General features: G+C 36.9%; 1 protein-coding gene across 4 annotated transcripts in view; it reads right to left on the minus strand.

Moving 5' to 3' along the window:
• ANO4 (anoctamin 4) overlaps positions 1–24131 on the minus strand; it is a 168735-nt gene that overhangs the window by 50851 nt on the left and 93753 nt on the right. For 3 of the 4 annotated variants that reach the window (XM_052669028.1, XM_052669027.1, XM_052669026.1), the window contains exons 5-8: positions 14960–15060; positions 14610–14711; positions 12173–12217; positions 7115–7246 (exon numbers count right to left, since the gene is read on the minus strand). In XM_052669028.1, the coding sequence (XP_052524988.1) occupies positions 7115–7246; positions 12173–12217; positions 14610–14711; positions 14960–15060 (380 nt within the window). The remainder of the gene's footprint in view (positions 1–7114; positions 7247–12172; positions 12218–14609; positions 14712–14959; positions 15061–24131) is intronic. The other variant, XM_052669029.1, reaches the window with a different exon arrangement.

The raw sequence follows: 24131 nt of genomic DNA on the forward strand, positions 1-24131 counted from the left end.
ATTGAATTGGTTAGATTTTCTGGTACTGTATGTTTTATATAGATGTATTAGCCACAACATACATATTTGAGGAAAACAAGATATTTTAGCATGTCATCATATCACTGGAAATATTTAATGCCGGAATCTCAGTTTAGAAATACCAGCTTAACTTCACAGAATCACAGAATGGCCCAGGTGGGAAGGGATCTCAAGGATCATGAATCTCCAACCCCCTGCTACAGGCAAGGCCACCAGCCTTCCCAGTTGAGTTACGTAAAGGCTTCAGAATAGACTGTGAAAGTCATTTAGACACTTGAATAAGCAGAGAGTTGGAGTTTCTGACGAAATATGCTTGTGCATATATTTGAGGAAATTAAATATTTTTATAATTACGGCCCTCAGTAACTGATTGAATGGAAGGGTTCATCTTTGAAAAAAAAACAAAAAAAAAACAACTTAAGATAGGATGTAAGTTTGTTTTCTTCTGTGTCAGTGAAAGAGCTCCGGGGAACTGAATAAACTGATAAATAAAAAGGTAAAATCAGAGATTTCATAAAGAGGCCAGAGCATATGCTAGATAAATCTAGTGTGAAATGAAAAAATCTTAATAGAGAGTTTGGCATGTATCTACATCACCTTCTCTTCCGTGTTATATGGGATTTACTACTCCGTTTTCCCCTCTGGTAATTTTCCCAAATGAAAACCCTCTTCTTTAGAGCAAATAGGAAATGCTATATGGCTCTGCATCTCTACATTCATTTGGAAAGCCAGGCAAGGAGTCCAAGCCCTGCACTTTACGGACTCCACGTGCTCCTTCCTTTTTATCCAAAAATCACTACTAAACTTTCCATACAAGACAACCTGTAATGTTCAGTTTCAAAGGCACACAGCAAAAAAATTCCAAAAGTAAAGATACAAAATACAAATTCCTCTGAGAGCAGCACAATTAATAAAACTCGGTTTTCTAGAAACAACACCTTTCCCACTCTATCTCAGATACTCACAGGTTATTTCTGTGTCTACCATTTATCCAGGAGTACACATCTGGCTTTATCCCATCTCCCAAAGTCCTACATGTGCCCCAGAGAGCCTGCTGTCATTTCTGCATATCAGCTGACTGCAGTGTGTGTGATCATTTACCACTGGGCTGGTACCAAACAGCATATATACTTGGTGTACGCTGACTGCCTTTATGGCATAGGCACAAATTTGAGCCCCAGTCCCATTTCAATCAGCTGGTACTCACAAAGTAAGTAAGACTCTGATTCTCTTTGAGACAAATAGGCTTGTACTAAATGTAGTTGAAAGTAACCAGCACATAAAGTAAGAGTTGGTAGAAAAAAAGGAAATGCTGTTATCACATAATTCATAATGTTAAGGAAATCAGATTAAAAACAGCCTAATCTCTAAAGCAGATAGAAGAGCATTGTATCCAGATAAAGCTAGATTTATGCACTAGGTTGTTCCAGTAGTAACAGAGAGAAATTAAGACAGTACTAAAAAAGAAATGAATTGCTAGCATTTTTTCCACTGTTTCATTTTCTGTTCATGTCCAACTTTAATCTCCAAGATCTCACCTCCTAGGTAGCACTGAATGTTAAAGAACAATGAAAGTAACTTTTGAAATCAAACCAGCACAGTAATTTTCATTATCTATGAGCTCTTGAAGGATTCGATTGGGAATGTAAACAGTGATTCAGGTAATGATAAAAATCAGTAGCATTTATTTATTCTCTTCGTGATATAATACTTTTTTGGTATCATGACTAGGACATTCTGCAACCATCAGCAGTTCTTTCAACCACTTTTCTGGACAAGTAGCTTAACAGCCTTTCTGCATTTAGTTGCTTCTATTTTCATGAGTGAAAAGAAAAAAGACTAAAATCAAACACTGTTCAATCTTAAAAGGAAATAAGAACTATTTGATTAAAAGAACACTGTAGAGATTTGCACTCATTTATAAACTTAGCAATTGTAGTGTTGTAGCTGTTGATCTCACTTGGCCAAGAAAGAACAAGCAGATGTGCTTGAGAAGCAGCTGTCAACACTTCACTATGAATACTACCATGAAAAACTGCCTATTCCAGAACTAAGGCATATGTGAGCTGCAGAGTTTGGCCTGCCCATCCATGTGCTATTAAAATGCATATAGGGACAGGAAGGGGAGAGAAGAGGGAGAATTCACAGCTGGAGTAGGTCAAGAACATGTATTCTCTAGCGTATTCATGCAGATGTGGATACAGAGACTATGTTGTAAAGGTATTTAAAAAAAAAAAACAATACAAAAACAACAACCTCGCATAATTTTTGAAAAAAAAAAAACCCAAACATCAAGGATTGTTTTGCCTTTGGTCACTTGATCATCTTGATTATTTCTGTGAAATTTTCTATAGAACATCCCCCAGAAGAATGGTGTTAGCACAGCCAAGGGGACTGGTGCAGGGAATAAAAACAGGCAGAAATAACAGGGAGGAACTAAAAGGATGAAAATATCCCAAGTGACATCAATTACAATAATGCTGGTGGAGACCACAATTTTCATCCAAAATCAGAGAGGTTGCCTCTGTCAGTTGAGAATCATGCACTTCAGTGCAAGATTTATGCTTTTGTACCACTACCCTTCTCACCTGCACTTTCTTGGCTTTTCTTCCTTCAAATTTTTTGTGCTCCAAGTTGTCACCTTTTGGAGTGATAAATTCATACTCACAGACTAATGATTGGGGCTCATTCATGATCTACAGCATCCAAATTCAAATAAAAAGACTTTTTCATTCTGTGGAGAATCTTACTCTTCAAATTTCAGTTCACAGAGGTCAAAGCTGAAGATATTTCCAAATTAGGTGCAGATAAACATCCATCAGGTGTTACTGAGCTATAAAGTGCACAAAGCAGAGACTTTCTATGTAGTTTTTTTAACCCTTGCTGCTTTCAGATGGAATAGTTTCCTTAGCTGTTCTATTTCTGCTGCTCTTGTTAGAATTGCACTATGCAAAAAGGTTGAATATTCATAAGAGTGATGCAGATTGTTTTCAGGTTCAGTGAGGTTCAGGCTTTGTTTAGGAGAAAGTTCAGTTGAAGGTTTTAGTCACTTTGTCATCTCTTTTGTGAGGCAAAAAATAAGCAAAGATTAATACACTGGTATTTTTATTCCTTGTGAAGGTAATGTATAGTTAGATAATAAATACAGTGATTTTTTCCAGAAGAGTTATACCCATCAGCCTATTTCTGTAAGCCTTATTTGTGTGAGCTGTCCTGACACAAAAAAACTATAAAAAAAGAAATAAAATCCCAATGAAGATAACGAGAGTACTTCTGCCAGGAAAAGTTCCAGAGCTGATCCTTAATTAAAGTCCCTTTAAAAACAGTCATTCTGGAGATACTGCTCTTACATTCCCACTGTAAGAGACGTGACAAGTCACCGAAGGTTAATTGTTTTGAAATTATATTTTTAGCTTTCTTAATTAGATTCTGAACTGGAGATTTCAAACTGACTTTCGATGGATGAAGCACAACAAAACCAACTGTCATCTAGAGAAAGCCCTAAAGTAACTGTAAATTAAACAAAGAGCAAATTGCCAATGGATTCCTGTTCATGCATTCTCTTGACAATTTTACACGTTGTACAAACCCAGGAGGAATAGAATTAGCTCTTGAATCTGTGTCCAATACCCATTTGAAAAGAAATTCTCTAATTTTTCTGTTTATTTTGGAGCAGCAAAAGACAAGGAAGGGCTATGTTGTGTTCTACGAGTGAGACGTTCTGAAAGTTGAACACCTATGGCCTAGTTACAAAGCTACAATGTGAGCATGTGTGCTCATACCAACGTGCGTTTTTGCTCCGTGGGATCCCCTGACATTGAAATGCTTGGTGTCTGACACTCAACATACTAAAATGTATGATCCAAGCAAATGCCTTCTTCTGGGAGCAGTGAAAACCAAAGCACAGAAAATGTTTGAGCATAGGAATTAATATATGAGAAGTATATTCCCCTTGTACAGAAAAAATGCCTGCCCTTCTGCACTGCCAGGTAAACCACTGATGCTAACTTGCTGTTATTGGCTGAGGCAATGGCAGGTCTTTACCTCATTTGACATCAGAGGAAATAAAGTCAACAGCTGTAATAGCAGCAACAAGATGAACCTGCAGTATTCCAGTGAGAATATTACCACAATCCCTGTACATTATTTGTTTGAAAATAGGCATATGATGATTGCTTTCTGTTTTCATTTTATGTGACTTACAAGGCTGCAAGTAAGATAAATAGAAAGGCTTGAACTTTCAGACCAGAAAAGAAGACAACCTTTCTCTTGCAACACGATAATGCAAAGCCCATCAAATTTGAAGACTGTGGAGCACGTTGCCAATGTTGGCTGCACTGTCCTGTCATACCACTATATAGTGCAGATTTGGTGCCTTCTGATTTCCATCCGATTGGGCCAACAAAATACGGACTGCATCAGCAACATTTTTTAGCAATGATGCTATCATAGTAGCTGTGGAGCAGTGTGTCACCTTCAGTGGTGCAGATTTTTATGAGCACAGCATGCAGGCTCTTGTTCATCACTAGTGAAAATGCATAACTAATGGTAGTGACTATGCTGAAAAAAAGTGTTGTGTAGCTGAGAATTTGCTCTGTCAAGTAGTGGTATCGTGCTCTTTGTATCTGTCGTAATTTCTGTGGAAATAAATAGGGGTCATTAACTTCAGAGTGACCTGTGTACAAACACAAGAATGACCATCTTGGTTCAAACCAAGGAAGTGTTCATGCATTCCTGTGCCTTACTTTCAACGGTGACAGCTCTCTGATCCATCCATGATCTCAGCATGAGGCAGCTATCGGGACAGGGGTGCACATCATCTTGGTGAGGATGGCAATTATTAAGGGTAATTTGAGCATCAGAGAAAATATAAAATGCAACTCCACTCTGACAGACAAACATCCTGGAAACCTGACAAAAATACAGGACAGTATTTGCTTGTATGTGGGGGGGGCTCAGTACAAATGAGAGTAACTGCATGAATCTCTGGTATATATTTTAATTTTACTTTTTAATTGATTTTAATTAATGCAGGTACTGTCCTACTGTCCAAATTGTGTAAAGTTTTAAACTAATTTTTACTGAAATAATAATTATTTTAGGGGCTTTATTCAATTATATAGTATATTAATATTTAAGCAGAGAGTTTGCTGCCTTTGGAACTGGAAAATAGCTCCTGAAGTCTGAAATCTCTAAGCAGCAAGCAATTAGGAGCATTTTCCTAGCTAGTATATGACTACCTAAGAAATTGCAGATAATTACTAGTGTTACTATTCCCAGCTAACTAGCAGCTCACTACATAAAATAACTAAGACATAGTAGAAAAATAACTAATTACTATCATGTCTGAGGGAAAACATTTTTCAGATATTGTGTATTATGCATTCTTGCAACTGATAATTTTCAGAAGAAATGGCTTTGTGTAAATAAAGCCCTTCATAATCTGTGACTGCAGAAGTGAGATACTTCTCAGAAGACTATCTTGAAAATTATCATTTTCTATTCTACAAAATCCCAACAAAACGCTTGTCTCAGCCAGACAGAACTTCTTTCCTCCGAGAAGAGATTTCCTATTGCTTAGGAAATACAATGAATTTTGCCCTTCTTTTTTGGCTGGCTCCACATGTTAAATGTTGTCAGTTTTCTGTCATTCCATGCCTTTAACAGTGCCTATCAGAAATGAAGACGGTACTTAGATCATGTTTCAAGCATCATCCATATCACACTGGAGACTTGAATATAAAAGCTTGACTAGACCAAAAAAAAGGTAAACTACCAGTGTAGTCACAAAATAAATAAATAAATAAATAAATTAAAAATAAATAAAAAGAGAGAGAGAGAAAAGGAAAAAAACGAAAAATAATAATAATAATTAAAAAAAGATATACTTTTCACATTGCAGGGCACAGTAACTGACCCACCTTTTTGTTCAAATATCACAAGACTCTTTAGTCTGGATCTGACATCTGTTCAGGACACAAATGTTTAGTAGAGGTAACTCTGACTGGTGGCTTGTGCTAGGAACAGAATTATACTGAAATTTCCCCAGAGATTTGCACCTAGTTTTGTTTTTCTGCTGTTTCCAAAAAGACACTACTTGCAGCAGATGACTTTCATTTTATTAACTCATTTTGCAGGAAGTAAATCCACTCCATGAAAAACTCTTCACTCAAAGTAAGGAATCTGAATGAAGTGTTTATTCAAAGAGGAGTTACTCTACCTGTCCTCACCCCAAATAAAATCACACTTTATTTTACTGTTAGTCTTTGATCTGCCCGTGGTTCATTCCGTATCACCTCAGTTTTCTGTCAGTACCCTGGTGGGGCGCTGCCAATTCTTTGAGACTTTGCACTCAGGTAGCTGATGTCCATCCACTCCCAGCGTCACAAACAGTAAGTAACTGCATCGCGCCTTCTTTCCCCAAATTTAGCCCTAACAAATCAGCTTGGAATCTGCAAGAAATGCTAAGCCTTCTGCTTTGCATTTTGCAAGTGAATAAGAACTTCTACTAGTCAAATGATATCTCTAGTACCATTGCTGCAACACTGATTGATGCCTTTGGTATGCTTGGACAAGTGTTGACCTTAACACTGGCATTATGCAACCAGTTTTGCTTCTGTAAAAGTTAAAGAGAGAGAAATTCAAACAAAATGACACTGTCCTTTTACACACATAACCAGGAATGAAATGCAGCATCCATTTATCTTGACCATCAGTGCTAGAAGAACTAATATTGATTATACTAAGAACAGAACTGCTGAATAAGAAGTTTTAAGCACATCTTTAACATACACAAAAAAGGCAGTTCTGACTCAAGAGAGAATTAGTCAGTTGACTACTTTAAGGATTTAATTGAAATTCTAGTGAATCAAAAGGAATTTTTCTATTGAATTCTTTTAGCTTTGATTTGGACATTTAATTATTAGACAAACTTTATGTTCTCTCAGGACTCTCTATCTCCCCTTTTGTGTGACAAAGACACTAATGTTTAAGGCACACACTAATAAATTGATTTTTTTCAAAGGTGAATCCAGAAGGAAAAGTTCTAGTCTTGTAATTAAGTTATGATTTTGTGATGCAATAAAGTACTCACTGGTGGATCCTTTGTTGGCTGAAAGGAGCAGTATAGCAGTCATTCTCTTCCAGATCTGGCAGTGTCTCCTTGTCCAGTTTCATTGGCTTTCTAGGTAACCATCCTCGAAACCTGCTTATTTGTTTCTCGATCCTGCAATACATGAAAAGTGTGAGCATTTGAGAGAGTGAGAAATATATTGCTTTTTAATTACATTTTTTCAGTGCAAAGTACATATGCAGGCAAACTAGGCCACTTAGTATCTACAGCTACAAAAAAAGCACTATCTGACATTTTGGACCAAATTATACACACTGAACTTGATTATTAACAACCAGCTTTCAGTGAACGAGCGTCTTATTTTGTCTTAGCAGAAAAGCAATGCCAATGTTACATGCTGCTAAAAATCTTTATAAGCCCATTAAGCTCTTGGCAACCCTCTAAGCCTTTATTTCTCAGCTGTTTATCTAATTTAAATTACAGGCCTAACTGACATATTAGACTTTGGACATATAAACATGAGAACAGTACAGACTATGATGTAGAGCTTTGAAAGTTAAACCCCAGCAAGCTGCATCCTTTTCCTGCCCTCTGTACTGATTCTTACCTTGCAATTGGTGCCATACAAAATAGACTACTTTATTCATTTGGTTTAACTGTAGTGTCTTGCAATACTATAATCTACTCTATAATCTAATCAAAACTAAAATACTCAGTGTACAGATTAGTAGGTGACAGCTGCACAGGTTGTTACATATAGAAGGTGAAAACAAATAAGATTAAACTGGATTTAATCATGGGTACTCATGCAAAGATGCACGCTGAAATTACTGGTAAGGGAACAATCAGAGCTGGGTGGAGGAGACAATCTAAAACAACTTCACATCCAAACTAAAACATTATAATGAAAATGTTATGATGAAGACACATAACAAAGAGGAGATGTGTCTGGCAAAATGAAGCCTACCCTCCCTCACACCTTCAAGTTCTAAACAGTGGTCTCTGCCTGCAAAAATCAGATGACAAATTATGGGCATGCTCATATTTCTGTCACAATACAAGTATTTCCTGGTGGGGGGCATAAACCAATATCTTTTGAAGTTTAAGACCAGTTGAAGATGAAGTTCAAAGGCTGGAAATCTAAGTGGTTTGTTTTGGTTTTTTTTACATTCAACATAAGCCAGTCCAATAGCTCTGTGACTCCAGAAAATGCTGCACAGTTTGCAGGGAGGTCTGCACAGTTTGAGGGAAGGCAATCATGCAGCTAAGTGTGTAGGACAGTAACATGAAATTATTACAGAAATAACATACTTCCATTCAAAATACATATAATGTTTCCTGGAATATTCAACCTTTTGTCTCACATGTTTTATTTTGGACAGGAAAGCTAACGCTTATTTTTAAACATGGACATTCAATTCAAAATTGTAACCACACAAGCCCTATCCATTTTGGTACAATTTGTGTATTTCCTATTTGTGAATAAAATGGGAGCAGAGGTGTAATATGCCATCAGAACTGATCTGAAACATGGCAGTGCCTGTAAGAGCACAATATGAGACTTATACTAAAGTTATCAGAAACTCTTAATGGGCATTGATTGTTCACCCCAGTCCAGAAGTTCAGAGTGGAGGTAGAATTAGTTTGCTAGTGTCTGTGCCTGAGTGCATGGAAGACATTGTCAGATCCCAGCTCTGTGAAGGACCAGACCTGTTGCAAGTCTCTAGTTGTCCTTTCCAGATTCCCAGCCTTGAGCTAGTCTGTGCAGAGACTGATGGGAATGACAAGGAAAAAGTAAGATAACTCCTGGGGGATTCTCCCTATCTTGGCTTCCAGCTTTTTCCTCTGTAGAGGTTACAAGCTTTGTATTACAGTAGTTCAGCAGACTTAGTGACCCTGGATGAGGAAAATGGAAGAGGAATCAGGCAGAAGGATTTTCTAAATATCCCAGGCCATGCTTATTTGTTGACCAAAATCATTTGAATTCTCTAAGCTATTAATCCCCTTGCTAATCTGCAACCCTTTCCCATTCATTCTGCAAGTGCACATTTGAGATATGTGTGCTGCAGGTTTATCACAGCACATGCAGGCATGAACACAGTGCTTTCACAGATTAAGAACAATGCATTATTCATGTTGGCTTCTCACTGAGCATATGCCCAGAATTTCACTGATTTGCCACTCCCAAGGTTCAGACTACTTGGCATGCTTAGTGAACTTGCTCCTTTCCTGCTGGCAAGCAGGTCTGGAAAGGTTGCAGTGACTTTCTGCACAGCTGACAGCTTAAGAGTACAGCAGAGCCATCCTTTCAAAAAAAATAGTTTTCTCCTTCAAAAAGAAAAATGACCATGCTTAAAATGCATCCAGGCCACCCCAACAGCACCATGAGTCAACAGTGCAGGCTTTATACTGAACATTATCCTCTTTCTTAAGACAAGAGACACAAGTTTTATTGCTTTTTCAAGGCTAACCTGGGTTTCACATTCCCTGAATAGAAGGAATAATGTTTGGAAAACAGAGCAGCCATACATGGAGTGAGGAGACACTGTAAAGTTAACCACAGTGAAAGAGGAAAATGGCAGAGCTGTTAAAAATTTCCTTCCTAAATACTTAAAAAAAACAAACAACTTGTTAGCCTCACATGGCAAAAATTAACTGTCTCAGTGCATGTGGTGAGTCAAAGACACATCCCATTCCAGTCCTGGCCTTGTCTCTGCTGTCCACGATTAGCCTTTACCCAGTGTCCTGTTTCCAAAGATGCATGTTGTGCTTAACACACAAACTGGTTTCTCAAATAATTTCAAACCGTTTTATCACTAGAAAACAGAGTAGGGATAGAATCTTTTACATTTTTTCCCAAAGGAAAGAGGAAGTTTGTAAAATCAAAACAATCATACATAATTTAGAAACTTTATTCTTTATTTGTTATTTATTGTTTAGAATCTTTTTTTCTCAGAGTGGTCAGGCACTGGAATGGCTGCCCAGGGAGGTGGTGGAGTCGCCATCCCTGGCCGTGTTCAAGAAGTGCCTGGATGAGGAGCTGCGAGATATGGTTTAGTGCTTGTGGTAGCAGTGGGAATGGGAGGATGGTTGGACTAGATGATCTAGCACATCGTTTCCAACCTTGTGATTCTATGATTCTATGATTCTATGATTGTATGAATTGAGATTGATTTTATCTCTGGCTCAGCTTTGATAGAGCTTTATGGACAGTGTAGTGCTAGATACTGTTTAAGTTTTTAACCACAGCTCGGGTTGAGTTCTAGATATTGTATACATACCTGATTCCCCTCCTTTCCTCTAGAACAGATTAGGGCAGTTTCATTATTTGAAATTTTGGAATCACTAGAACTTTTAGACAGAAAATTCAAGTGAGGCTGATGAGTTGCAAGAGACCTTCTCTGGATTTGCCCTGTTGCAAAAGCCCTCTCTAATATTAGTTTTACCTCAATGTCAATATAATATTTGTCTTATCCCCAAAAAAATGGACCAAGGCTTCTAATCTTCACTGAACTAGTAAAGGAAATATTTTTACTGAAGCTGTAGATCAGAGTATAACATAAATGAAAATATAGATGAATATGTTTTCTTTCCTTTCCCACTGGGACTATTCAGCTTTTCTGCCTCAAGCAGCTAGTCACAGAGCTAACCATAAAAAGTGAATTTAGCCAAATGCTGTCATCATTCAGGAACAAAAAAAAAATCCAAAACACAGAAAAAATTGCACTCTTGATTCTGTCTGTGAATCACATGCTGACTGATGAAAAAATGAATGTAAAGTGAAATTTCATATGCCAAATATAAATGTGAGAATCTTCTCCTAATCCTTCCTTTTAATCTACTGCTGTAGTGAAAGCAGTCATGCCTTACCTAAAATCCAAATAAAATCTGAAGTTGGCAGGTGATTTGTACTCATTGAAAAGTGGCGATTGCAAATGAGGGAACACTGACCAACTTCAGAAGAACGGGGTTTGTTTACCAGCTGATGCCAACTGCGTAAAATGTCTTAACTCCACAAAGAGCCCACTGGGTGCTTACTAGTGTAAAAGAAGCACACACCATAACTTGAGATCAGTGCTGGTACTCTCACGTCACCAACACAGTAAGATAGGATTTAATATAGAAAAGGCTTTTTAATATGCTCATGCAGCAAAGTGATAATACATAATTCATTTTCCCATGTATGTTCATCCAGTGACATTATCTGCAGAGTGATACAGCTGTTTTCTCCAATATGCAGATTTTTCAAATCTAATTCTTCTCCCTCAGAAGTTCATGTGAGTCTTTCCACAGATCTCAGAGTGAGACAGCCAATCAAATGCTAGACCCTTTTGAAAACTGCATCAACAGCACTGCAGCATTAAATGCTAAAATGTGAGTTGGTCTTTGCCAAACTTGTACATTTTTGAGTCTCTTTGGAGACATTTTCATTTGATTGTCTGAGGTATCAGAAAGAAAATGCACACTGGAAGTTTTTATTTCATAAAGTCAGGCACAAAATAGATCAAATATAACCTTGAGATATTTAATAAGTAAGTGAAAGGACTTCAGAAGTTCTTCAAAAGTACTAATTTCTCAAGCTCAGTAGCTTCACATCAGTGAAGGACATGGTTCATTACATTCCTATCTACCAACAAAGTACTAAGCATTCTCACAGAAGAATAAATAAATAACATCATTTACTGTAACAAGCAAGCCAGCTGCATGGAAATGAAAAAAGCAGTACCTGTGGTATTTTAATCCCCCCAAAACTTACAAATGAATGACTTGAAAATAAATAGAATAAGAGTTTGCAGTAACGCACTTATTCTTCCTTAAAAGTCTCCATCAATCCAAAAATATCTCCTTATTATTAAAAAAGGCAACACTGGTAAAATGAATTGCCTCTTTTGCATGGCAAATACCTTTAAAGTGTAATTCTGCTGTATCTGTTTTTGCAGATGTCCCAGTGCATAATTGCACCCTCCAACCTTCCTAGAAACACTATTAATAATTTTACTTCCAGCTTTACCTTAACCATTGTGTTAGTGATCAAGTCCAAATTAACATAAACTGAGCTAGCAAAAGAGTTGTACTCACCTATTCATGAACTTGTATCGGCGGTGCAGGTAATAGATTTTTCTCCTGGAAGAACAGCAAAAATGAAGCCAGTCGAGAAGAAAACCCATCGTCAGTTACAGTATGAACTAGCAAGGAAGGAAAGGAGATTGAAGACAGAAGCCTGTAAGAGGTGGAGGAAGAGACTAAAGAGAGATTACAGAACTGTCACAGGCAGCCACACAGACTCTGGTGGCATCTGAATTGCAAGGAGGTCATCCTTTTCTCATTTTCTTCTCTTTTTCTGCTACTTGTCATGTGTGAAAGACAGGGACTCAAAGATGTGTCTATTTCCAAGAAGTCCATAAACACTTGTAAGAATTTTGCAGGACCAATATAAAGATGGATAAATTATCCTCTGTGTATCTCAAATCCACCAGATAATTTACCAAAACTGCATTTGATAAAATGTAGGGGGAGTAATTTAGAAAAGCCAGGGAAATGGTGCCTGATGCTGCAATATGCCAGTAACACATGCAGTGCCAATGTAGAGCAGTGTTTACTGATGGAGCATCATCCCTTGGAACAATACAGATTACATAAGTTATTTGGTATGTATTCAGCACCCACCCCAGGATATAACCACTCCCTCTGCCCCTTCTATAGGCATTGCTCATTTTTATTGTCAGTGCAATAAGCTGTGTGGGGGTGTGCATGAAGAACAAGTGAGAAGACAAGGTGCACAATCAGATGCAAGCTGACCACAGTCTCTTGATCTTGTCATCTTGCCACATTAGGAAATACTACTTTTCTGAAAGAGTGGTCAGGCACTGGAATGGGCTGCCCAGGGAGGTGGTGGAGTCATCAACCCTGGAGGTGTTCAAGGAATGTTTAGACATTGCGATGAAGGACATGGTTTAGTAAGAACTATTGGTGGTGGGTGGACAGTTGGACTGAATGATCTTGTAGGTCTTTTCCAACCTTGGTGATTCTATGATTCTGTGATTCTATGATTCTATGATCTGCTTTCCTATGGGCCCTGTAGGGTTCACATCACCCAGGGCAGCGGCCCCTAACCATCCTGTGTAGATACAGAATGGGATGTCCACCTTCTGTCCCACTCCGCAGCTCTTGTTCTCCTCATAGGTGCCTATTACACCACAACTGTGACCACAACTGCGACCTTCACTAGAGAGATCACAGACTCCTTTGGCCAAATCTTCCACAGAGTAGTGCTGTATCTCTTGCCCTAATCAGCAGGAGCAGACAAAGGTCAAAAGTAAGTGTTACTGATGATGTCATTTGCTTCTTGATTTTCCTTCAAATATAATTCAGAGGTATCCACTTTTTGGGACCACCATTTTGATGTAGGATTTTATTCACTGATTTGCGGACCTTGGACTAGTCCAGCCTAACAGGACAGTAATAATGATCTCTCTGTAGATACGAAAAGAATGAAGATGTGGTCACGAAGCACATCTTTATACATAATTTGTATGGCACCCAATTTTCTATCTGCTGAGAAATGGATCTCAAAAATGGGACTTGGGACCAGGAAAGAACAAACTGCTCACAGCAACTAAAATATGAGTTCCTGTTGTATTTCTTAATCATGAGATCTTATCTTCTTACTGGGGCAGATTAATCTCAAGGAATGCCAAGAAATGCTGAAAAAGGACACTTTTAGCCTAGTCAATTGTTTCTATGGCTAGAATGGCTTTTAAAAAAGAGCATGCACATCCTGTAATGATTTGTGATTGCCTTTGCATTTTTCTCTTTAGCAGCAAAAGCTCAAAAAAGAGCTGTTGAAGATTTGCTATGTAAACAAAAAACAAAAGAAAACCGAATTCATATAGAAAAAGCCTGCAATTTAGTCCTTACTTCATATCTACTTTTCCTAAAATGTTCTTAACAGTACAGAGCTTGTGTCATACTAGAGGCATTTTTTTTGTCCTTAAGCAAGAAGGAAATAGGAATAGAAATCCTGCAAAGACATCAACTCACTAGCTGAATATTCTGGGTCTGATCTTTATCTTGCTCAGGAGTAATTCCACTAAAATGAATGGAATTAAGCAACTGTAAACCCTGCTAATTAAAAGAAAAATCAAGTCCTCTCAGTTCATGGATTTTGGTAGTTCGAGTTGAAGTCTTCAAGCTATTCTAACAGTTCTGATAGCCAGCACAGTAAAATTGATATTTTACACAAAAAATTCCATAGCCCAACATGCAAATAATATTTAAAAATGGCCAAAATAATCTGAATGATGATGTGAAATTAATTTGGTTGTCAGTGGCATTCAATCAAATTTATTTTCTCCACAGGCAAAGCACTTACAGCCTGAATTGTGCTCCTACTAGAAGTGATACGTATTCATAATCTGCATTTCTGAACTTACGCATTATACAAGCAGAAATTTTGCAGGTGCTGAACATATCAGATACGTCCAATAGACATGCACTTCTGTGCTGCCTTACGTACCTGGATCTTCTTGACCTCCCATTGATTTCAATGAAATGTCCATTTAAAAAACAGCAGCGCACAAGTATGCAGGGGGCTCCAGCAGTGAAGGGGTTAAAGGGCCTAAGGATAGAATACCCCATGAAAACAGCTGCACTGCTACTGCTCACCTTAATTTCAAACCAATACTCTACTGAAATCTCAGGCAGACATTAACAAGAAAGAACAATGAATATGGTACGTATGACACTCCATTTATATTTTCTAAGAGTGTGTGGTACCATATAGGCAAGCCTTCCATGTGCATTCTGCTGTTATTTTTTACTTTAGCTTTACAGTAAAGTGTGAAGACAAAATACAACTACACCTACCTGAACGGCATTCTTACATTCATTAGTTCAGCATATTTGCCCAGGACCTCCCAAGGCGCATGCAACTTCACAAAGATGATGTCACTGTTTGTTAGAGATGACTGCAAAAGAAAAAGAAAACAGCCACCAGAGCTTAATTCTTCAGATAAGAAAAAAATGTCTATTCTTGCCTTTGGCAGCCCTCCCACTTCCCGACTCTTCCCAAACCACGTGTTGTTCTATTGAAATGCTATCAACTTATTTTCCTTCTGGTTTTCTGAGAGCCACGTTCTGACTTCCTTCCAGCCTGTACAAGTATTACCTTCATATGGAAAAGAGGACAAGGATGGGAGGTTAACATGGAGTTGTGGGTTACCCAAGTGTGGGGTGGGAAAAAAGTTGGCCCTTAGCTTCAGCTAAAACTAAAATGGCAACTTTGGATCTGTTTCTGCTAATTGACCTGATTTCTGTGCTCATCATGACACAGATGTCTCTTTTTGAGTCATATAATGGAGACACATCTGGCAATTAAGAAAAATTTAATGACATGGACATATAATGAAATTCAACAGTGTCATGGGTTCCATTCTCACTCTCGGCTCCAAGAATTTGAATGTTACAACTAAAGTTAGCAGGAAAAAGGATGCCTGATGCCACCCCCAGCACAAATTTATTGCCAGGAGTCAATGACAGTTTAGGGTCATGATTGCCACTAGGAGATCTTTAACTCTTTTCTCTGTACTATTTTCTTTCCTATGGGTTGTATGTATTTTCAAGAGAGTTTTACATAGCATATTCACATTCAAACAGTTACCTAATAGAAGGCTGTCCAGCAATGAGCAGAGAACGTGCAGTTTAGAGAAGGGGAAAAATGTAGGTTTATTTGCTCTCAGGAGGAGAAATAGTGCTTTTCAGGAAAACTACAACAGCATTGGCTGAAACTGCTCTTATTGAGAACACAGACATTCACATATAAATATTGGAAGAGGAATTGTACAAATTCTAGTGAAAATCTGCATTCTGTGCAGCTTACAACAATTGAATGGATCACACTAACAGAGACAACTAAGACAGGCCGAATGCAAGGAATAACCAGGAAATAAGTGAAGTATGAGAGAAGGAAAATGTGAGGACAGAGAAAATCAGGCAGGAAATTTGTTAGTTTAAGGACTAGTTACTGTATAGGGAATTTTTTCCCAGTCTTTTAGACTTTGTACTATATAAAATGCTCCTCACATTCATTCTTAGTTATTTTAGCTTACTGGGGATTATTAAGTCTAAGACTTCAACAAGTAGATAGTGCACAACCAAGACTATGCACTGCTGCTCTAAAAATTTCCTGCAAACCACTCCCGAAGAGGTTAAGGTTAAGTCAGCAGAAGACTGGCAATTTTTTTCATAAGCAACACAGATGAAAACCAAACTGAACTAAAGAATCTTCTAGTAAGGTCCTGACACACTAACAACAGTTGAGAAATGGAGGAAATTGACTGAAAACAGTCTATAAATTTACTGATGAATGTCATATACATTTTCCAGCACATTGTAATTTAAGCCATACAAAGTATAACAGTCACAGTAACAGCTATTTCACAAGTGAAACTTGCATTTAACTAGATTTGATTTCTTATATGTTACATATTTTCACACAGAAACATGAAAAGATTCCAAATACTATGAGAAAAAAATACAGACCTTTAAAGATATAGATTATTTTTTAAATCAGGATATTGTAATACTATTTTATTAATTTCTTCCGCAGAAGATCTAACAAATTTGTGAGGCTTAGTTATTTTCAGAAGAGATGATGATGCTAAATTATGAATATGCAAATCCAGTTCACTTGAATTTCCTCATGTTATGTGTTTATAAAAGAAAGCATATGGATAGACTGAGATAAGCAAGATTGGAACTAAAAGGACAATCCATACAAAAGAGTAATTTAATACAGTGTCACATTCACCTAATTTAAGGAGAAAATTGCAAATCAAAGCATCTAAAAGAAAATATCAGTAGGTCTATCTTAGTTACAAAATACTTTAGTGAATAGAATATGTGAAACTGTCTTTGTTATATTAGTATTTAGACCCCTTAGTATCCTTTGGCTTCATAATGTTCCACTGAGAGGAACACTGTTCTTTTATAATTGACTTTAGACTTGTCTCATTTAAAAGTTTGGAGAAATAAACACAGTTTCACATTATAGGAATATGCAAACAAAAATCAGTGTTAACATTGCTGAGCTTGCAAATGTAAATAAAAAAACTGTTTATTGACATGAGCCATCTGCTAGAAAATGATGTCTAGATGATAAAGAAATAAAAACTAACACAGCAATAAAGGGAGCAGAAAATGAAATATAACACTTTGCAAACTTTAAAATGGAGCATGTATTTGGCTTTGACTCATGACACCAATGTCATCAGTTATCACCTTGTGATAATTGCCAGGCCGCCAACATTCACATAAATCGGCCATTTCAGACTTACTTCTTGAAGAAGAACATGCATAGTGTGAGACAAGAGACTTTATTATAATCAGAGAACCACTGATTAATTGAAGCCTCTTCTCGGGGTCATCTGTGCTCACTCTTAGCCTAAAGCAGGGTCAATTTTAATCATTTGCTCAAGGGCTTGTCCTGTTGAGTTCTGAATATCTCCATGGGAAAAGATTTCACAACCTGCCTGGGCAAGCCACTTACTGTAAATGGTTGAGAAAAAAATATTTTCTATGGTAAAACTGTAAAACTGTACACTTCTCCAGAGAAATGCTGGTTGAACAAATACGAGTTTCTCCCTGCTCACTCACCTCCTTTTTCAGCTGATCTGGAACTACAGTATTCCTGAAAATACTAGACCAATGTTTAATAACCACAAGTAGATGTTTCCATGGCCTGTATTTCAGTATAAGAGATTCATTAATTCTCACCCTATCTGTGTTCACTGATAAATCACTTTTATCATGATATTATGGCTGGCAATATGACAGTACAGGTAGTGCCATAGGGCCACATATTATAGGTAGAAATGGCTATTTCTTTCTTCTGACAAGACCACCTTTGTCTTTTACCACTAAGTCTGTAGAGACACTGTATTCCCAAAGAAAACAAATCAACTACAAATGTGCTTAAAAACTAAGCACTGTATTCTTCTCCAGTATCACTATGAAAGTAATGGGAGAGTGTAACGTAAGGGTCATTTACGTAACTCCAAAAGCATAAGCAACTTCTGGCCAAGGAAAACTTGTAAAGAAATATCAGGTTCTTGATCTTCTTCTGAAAGCAGGCTTTCATGTCTAGAAACAGAGTGTTGTTAACTGCTGCTTTAGAGAATTTAAGTTGTGGCTAACAAACTCACACGTATTTCTGCAGGCATTCTAAGTTCTTTTGATGGCAGGATTTGAAAATATGTATTCACTACTGACCTGGCTCTGCTCTTTCTGAAGTTATCATTGTTAGTCTGAAAGGAAGCAAAATTGTGCTGACTTTGAACATCTCTTGAAAAGCCTACATTCTACATTATTTGTAGACTGCCTTCTAGGATCAGGGCTGGAGATTGGTCCTTATTCAAATACTTTCTTGAAGATTCTTTTGCAACAAATAAAACTTTCAAAATTCATTACTAATGTTGTCAAGTCATTTTAAGACAAAAACAACTGTAGGACTCTCGTTAATACAGTATTTTTTAGGTTAAAAATTAAGAAAGTAGAAAAAGGGATTCACAGGAGATAACCTTGAAGAAAGATATAATTACAGTGTCTCCAATTGGGTGGTGTAATTATTTATTTGCCTTGAGGCTACAAGGCAGACAACTGTAAAAACCAATGCTCTAATTTGTGTATGCTTATCTATATGGAAAAAATGTAAAAGGAAAAATAAATCAGAATTTATTGCAAACACCTTTTCCCTGTCATTGTTTAAGAAAAAAATACTAAAGACTGGGAATTTTCCCACCTTCAAAGTAAAATAAGATAAAAAGATTTTGGAACAGATCCAACAACTAGACTCAATTCTTGCCTGAATTAGGAAGACCCAGCAAGGTAACTTAAAAAGAAAGAATAGGAATAGTGCTGTGGTTACTTGCAAACAGTTCATTTTTGTTAAGAACATCAGATAAGAAGCCAGAAGATAAAATCAACATCTGTCCTCTAATAACAATTCTGCCTATAATCAAACTCCATATGATGTCTCACTGCAGAGCAGTGAATAGTAACTGTTGCAGGTTCCACTGCTTTTGAAAATGACTCTAGTATATTAACAGCACAGACTGATTTGCCATGTGAACTGAATTAAGTGGATGAAAACAAAAGCCAGCAAATTTTAGCTGATTAAATCATCCTTCCTCTGCAGAACCAAAATAAATATAAATTAACAAATGTAATTCCACAGAACTGGACAAGCAGTAATAATGTTCTGCCAGTACTTTTCAGAAGGGCATACCTCACCACTGAGTACATAGTCTCAATACATTTTCTGTTTGAGGGAAAATATTAGACACGCACATGCGTTAACTTCTACATTCATGGATCAAAGGAATCTACTAAATAATAGTGCCAATGTCTTTCAAATGCATTCTTTCAATCACAGCACAGGTGTGATGGAAAAAAGGAATATATTGTTCACATTTCAACATGTTAAGAAGTTTTTGACTTAGGAGACCTGTCGGACAAAAGCAGTTAAGGTGAAAGTAAGATTCAAGAAATAAAGTCTTAACTAATAAATAGAAAGCTGTTAATGAAACAATTTTGACACAGGAGGACACTGACATATAAAATACTGAATAACTGTATATGAAGCCACAGGGAAGAGGTTACAATTTACTGTGATTTTTGTATGAAAATTTGATGTTGGGTAAAGCTTTATCTTTTCTTAGCAAAATATTTCCAGAGGTTCAGCTTCAGTGGAGTTAGTAATACAAGCAGGTGGCTGGCTACTGCCAGCATTTGGGCAGTGTGTCATCTAATCCAACTCAGAGCAGGTGTCATTGTCACAGTGCTTAATTTTTGGCAGCAGCTGACATGGAGTTAGTAACAAGGGGAAATGTTAGCAAATGTCCCTTCATGTAGACAGAATGTATGAGTGGAAGGGTAACTTAAAGAACAGGGTGGTTTACTTGAGCAGAAGAAAAATGTAATGCTATGATGTTGCTGAAGTTTAATGTGCAACAATGACCTTGCAGTCTGCAGTAAAGAGATACAAATCCCTCTGCATCAATAAATAACTTGAGAAGTATGCTTTTAATCCCAACAAACGTCACCAGTATTCACTTGAAGTGGAAAGCGTGAATGTCCCAGTAAGGTAACTTAAATGTAGTAAATCTAGCAGGAAAACAATATTCTCTGACTTGGACTCCATTTCCTAAAGAAAGGATTAAAAATACTGAACTGACTGTGAGGCAATGATAAAACATTTCCTGATAATTCTTTTTCTATATACTGAGTACCAGTTTGACCCAAGTGGATAAGATTTCTATGGCAAAATAGCTAATCATATAAATTTCATCTGACAGACAATGACAGGATGCAGATTTTAATTCTTCTGGATGAGAAGATAGTATAAACATATGAAAATAATTACTTGCATGTTTAAAAATGCATATAGATAAAACCACTGAGAAGAATGCATTTTTACTTAGAAACACATTGTTTGATATTGTCTGTTTATATGAGGTAAATCAGCCATACACTGTAATTTCAGATGAAAAATGTTAATATTTTATACAGCAATGTTTGAGATCATAAAATCTTTTTGACTGCATTACTAGCCAAGAAATGTCCCTTAAGTACAATTTTTTACTTTTAGCATCACAGGCTGTGAAAAATACATCATACAATTGAACTACATCTTATCAAGCAGCTTCCACTGTGATTTATCCCAAGTGTAAAATGTAGAAACAATAATTTCCCAGTACATTTATACATCTCATTTATCATTTTTTGAAGTAAAAAAGTGCTTACACTTAATGAAATATCTATCAAACATTCATATCTGCTTTTAGAGGCTTGTTGGAGAAACACTGCTTTGGCAAGAAAAAGACAATTTATTTTTTGTCCAACAGTTAATTTCACAAACTTAGCAATCACTGAAACACACAGAGCATGCAGGCAGGCTTATTATAGCTTTTGCATACAAATAGCCTAGAGGAACTGAACAAGGTGCTTGTCATAGCATAGAATAATTGAAGTTGCAAAGGCCTTCTGGAAGTCCAAACCCCTGCTCAATCCACAGTGGGTTATGGGGAATATTTCTGCAGATGGACACCTTGCAATCTCCCTGGGCACCACAGCCACTCTGGACAGAAAGGCCATTACTGATCTTCCACATGGATGCAGAAGTGTTTGCATGTACCAATCAGCAGGGCTGATTTGGTCAGGTGCCACACCATGCTGATGTGACTCTAACATTCGCAGTGACAAAGCAAACTAACTTAGCAAAACCTGACTGTTCAGGACACACAGACCCTCATACTTCTGCCTTCCTCTATTCTGCAGGACAGGGAAGGTCTCAGAAGAACACTCTGACAGCAACTCCTTATAACTAACCAGCAAAGAAAAGTCAACAAATAAAACACAAGATCCAGTTAAATGAAGGGGAAAGATGCCTGTGAAGAACATCAATCATTAACAGTTGTTACCAGTTATAAATGCTAAGAGTTTGGGTAATTCAGATGCCTGCTCTGCCAGTTCACATCCCAGTTTTCTGTGCTTTATCTATCTTACTGCTAGTATAATTAGATCTGGAAGGAGTCTGAGGAACTCTCTTCTGATAAGCCATTTCAACTGCTTAATTCAGTGCTGCAGTACTATTCTGTCTGGCAGAGACACTGAGTAAGCTGCTTCCCCATTCTTCTTTACCATTATGCAAAAAATCAGTATGTCCTTTAATAAGAGAGCCACAGTGAATTTCTCAGTGACTGCACTCTGTAGTCTTACTATAGATACTCACATTATCTGATAAATGGAAAGGTTGTAAACAATTTAACAAGTTGTTTCGGAAATCCAGAAAAGCATATAGCAGAATATCTGTCTCTGCAGATATGACACCACTATTCCACCAAAGGGAAGTTTTTTCCAAAGCATAATATGATGGTGAAAATAGATTTGATTAACACTATTCAGGTCACAATTCAGATTGCTACACTTAGGTAGATTTGCCTTTTTCCCTATTCCAAACCATGTTCAGACTGTGCAAGACTTCTTACAAAAAAAAAAAAAAAAGTAATAATAATAATAATTAAATATATAAAACAACAACAATTCAAAGTTAATCCATTCTGTGTAGGCTTCGCCACATCACATTTTCAGGTTGATCAGGAAAATGAAATTTTACAGTCTACTACAGAGAGGAAATTAGTAATTGATAATCTACATGATTTTTTATTTGTCTCTGCTAAGCTAGATTCGTAGTAGTTTGACTTGCATATATAATGAGATCATCTGATGTTAAAATTTGATGTTAAACAGAAAAAATTAAATGCTTCTTAAACATAGGTAGCATAATTAGAACTTAACTGGAGCCAAAAGATGAAATTGAGATATGTTATAGTATCTCTAAACAAAGAAGGGGAATACTAGATCTTTTATGCGTTTCTGGACAAATCCCTTCACTTGCTAGATATGCTTTAATTGAAACAGGGCCAATATATAACAAGGACAAATTATGATTTGTCTGTTCTAATTTGTTATAATAAAACAGCATCTCTTCATGGCACAATGTACTAACAAAGCAAACACCTAAACTTTAGCCCAATGTTAAAGAGTTGTTGCCATTCACAATATGCCTGTTGGCATAAGGTTCTTTCTGTATGACATGGGAAGGCAAAGCAGCACCAGATGGAGCTCAGTATTTGAATGGTTCAGATAAATGCGATTGAGGACAAGGATGATTTGCTCACCTAGTTCAGGTCTCTAACATGAATATATGGCGAGATGTTATAGAAAGCAAGCCTTCCTTTGCTTGAATGCCAATGTCACCAAGTGAGATGTTAGTTTTGATCTGACTGCTTATGTTGCAATGTAATGAAACTATCCTAAAAGTGTTTGCTGAATGATACTGAAGTTTGAGGTTCCTATAACTTGACAAAAATAAGATCTTGTGTAGCACATACACTGACAAAGATTCTCCCCTCCGAATTCACTTGCTCCATGGTAACCACTGTAACGAAGAACTTAATATATAGTAACATCTTTTTCCATAGATTAAGAAACGTTCATTCCACTTAAGAGTCCTCATCTAGCAAAAGGCAGATTGTTCAGCTTAGGAAACTGCAAACATCTTTGTTATCTATTAAGAGAAGCAACACTGTAAAGATTTCTGGAATCTTTTATTTTGCTCCCTTTCCATAGAGGGGCTGAGTCACCAAGGGCTGCAGAGGAGCCTTCATGTTCCAAATGTGGAACAGAAGTCATCAAACCATTTTCTAGCTCTGCAGCACTATTCAGGTACTTCTATTCAGTATAAAACTTCGGAGTGGAATTGAAATTCTCACGTATTGTAACTCTGAAACTAATGCATTTGGTAAGCTTACAGCAATCAATTTTATTCTCTTGTGTGGGAAAGAGTAAAAATGCAAATTGAAAAGAAAAATAAGACAAAATCCCACTTTACTTAATAATCCCATTCTTTCTATATACTTCTATATAAAAGCACTATAATTAGAACTTTTCTTCTATAACAAAGTTTTCTTGGCTGGAAAATTACAATTCCATTAGGTAAGACCTTTGAAAAAATTTAATATGGCTCATGCAGTCAGGGCTCTATAAATTATAATTCAAACATTTTTGTGAGGAACGTGCTTAAAAACAAAAGAGGCCGGCCCCTGGAATACTAGAAAAGATATTTTAAAACTGGGGAAAAATTCCATTAGAGCTACAGTACTAGACATTAGAAATCATCCAAACTACAGAACACTTTTTCAAAATATCACCACCTAAGGAATTATAATTATTCATACTCCACAGGCTATCCTTCCTGATATTTAAAATATAGAAATTCTAATACGTGCAGTAGAAGTAGTGAAGGAAAGTTGTGTTTTGAATCATTTCGTGTAACTTTATAGAGACATCACATTTATTTCTGTGCAAATACATATATACTCAGGCAAGATCTCTTTCAAATATGAGAACATAGCAGTGAACTGGCTAGGAAATAAATGGTATTAAAGTTATACAGCACATACTTATCTATGTTCTTGCT

The sequence above is a fragment of the Tympanuchus pallidicinctus genome, unplaced genomic scaffold, assembly GCF_026119805.1.
Source record: "Tympanuchus pallidicinctus isolate F22 unplaced genomic scaffold, pur_lepc_1.0 scaffold8, whole genome shotgun sequence".
NCBI lineage: Eukaryota > Metazoa > Chordata > Aves > Galliformes > Phasianidae > Tympanuchus > Tympanuchus pallidicinctus.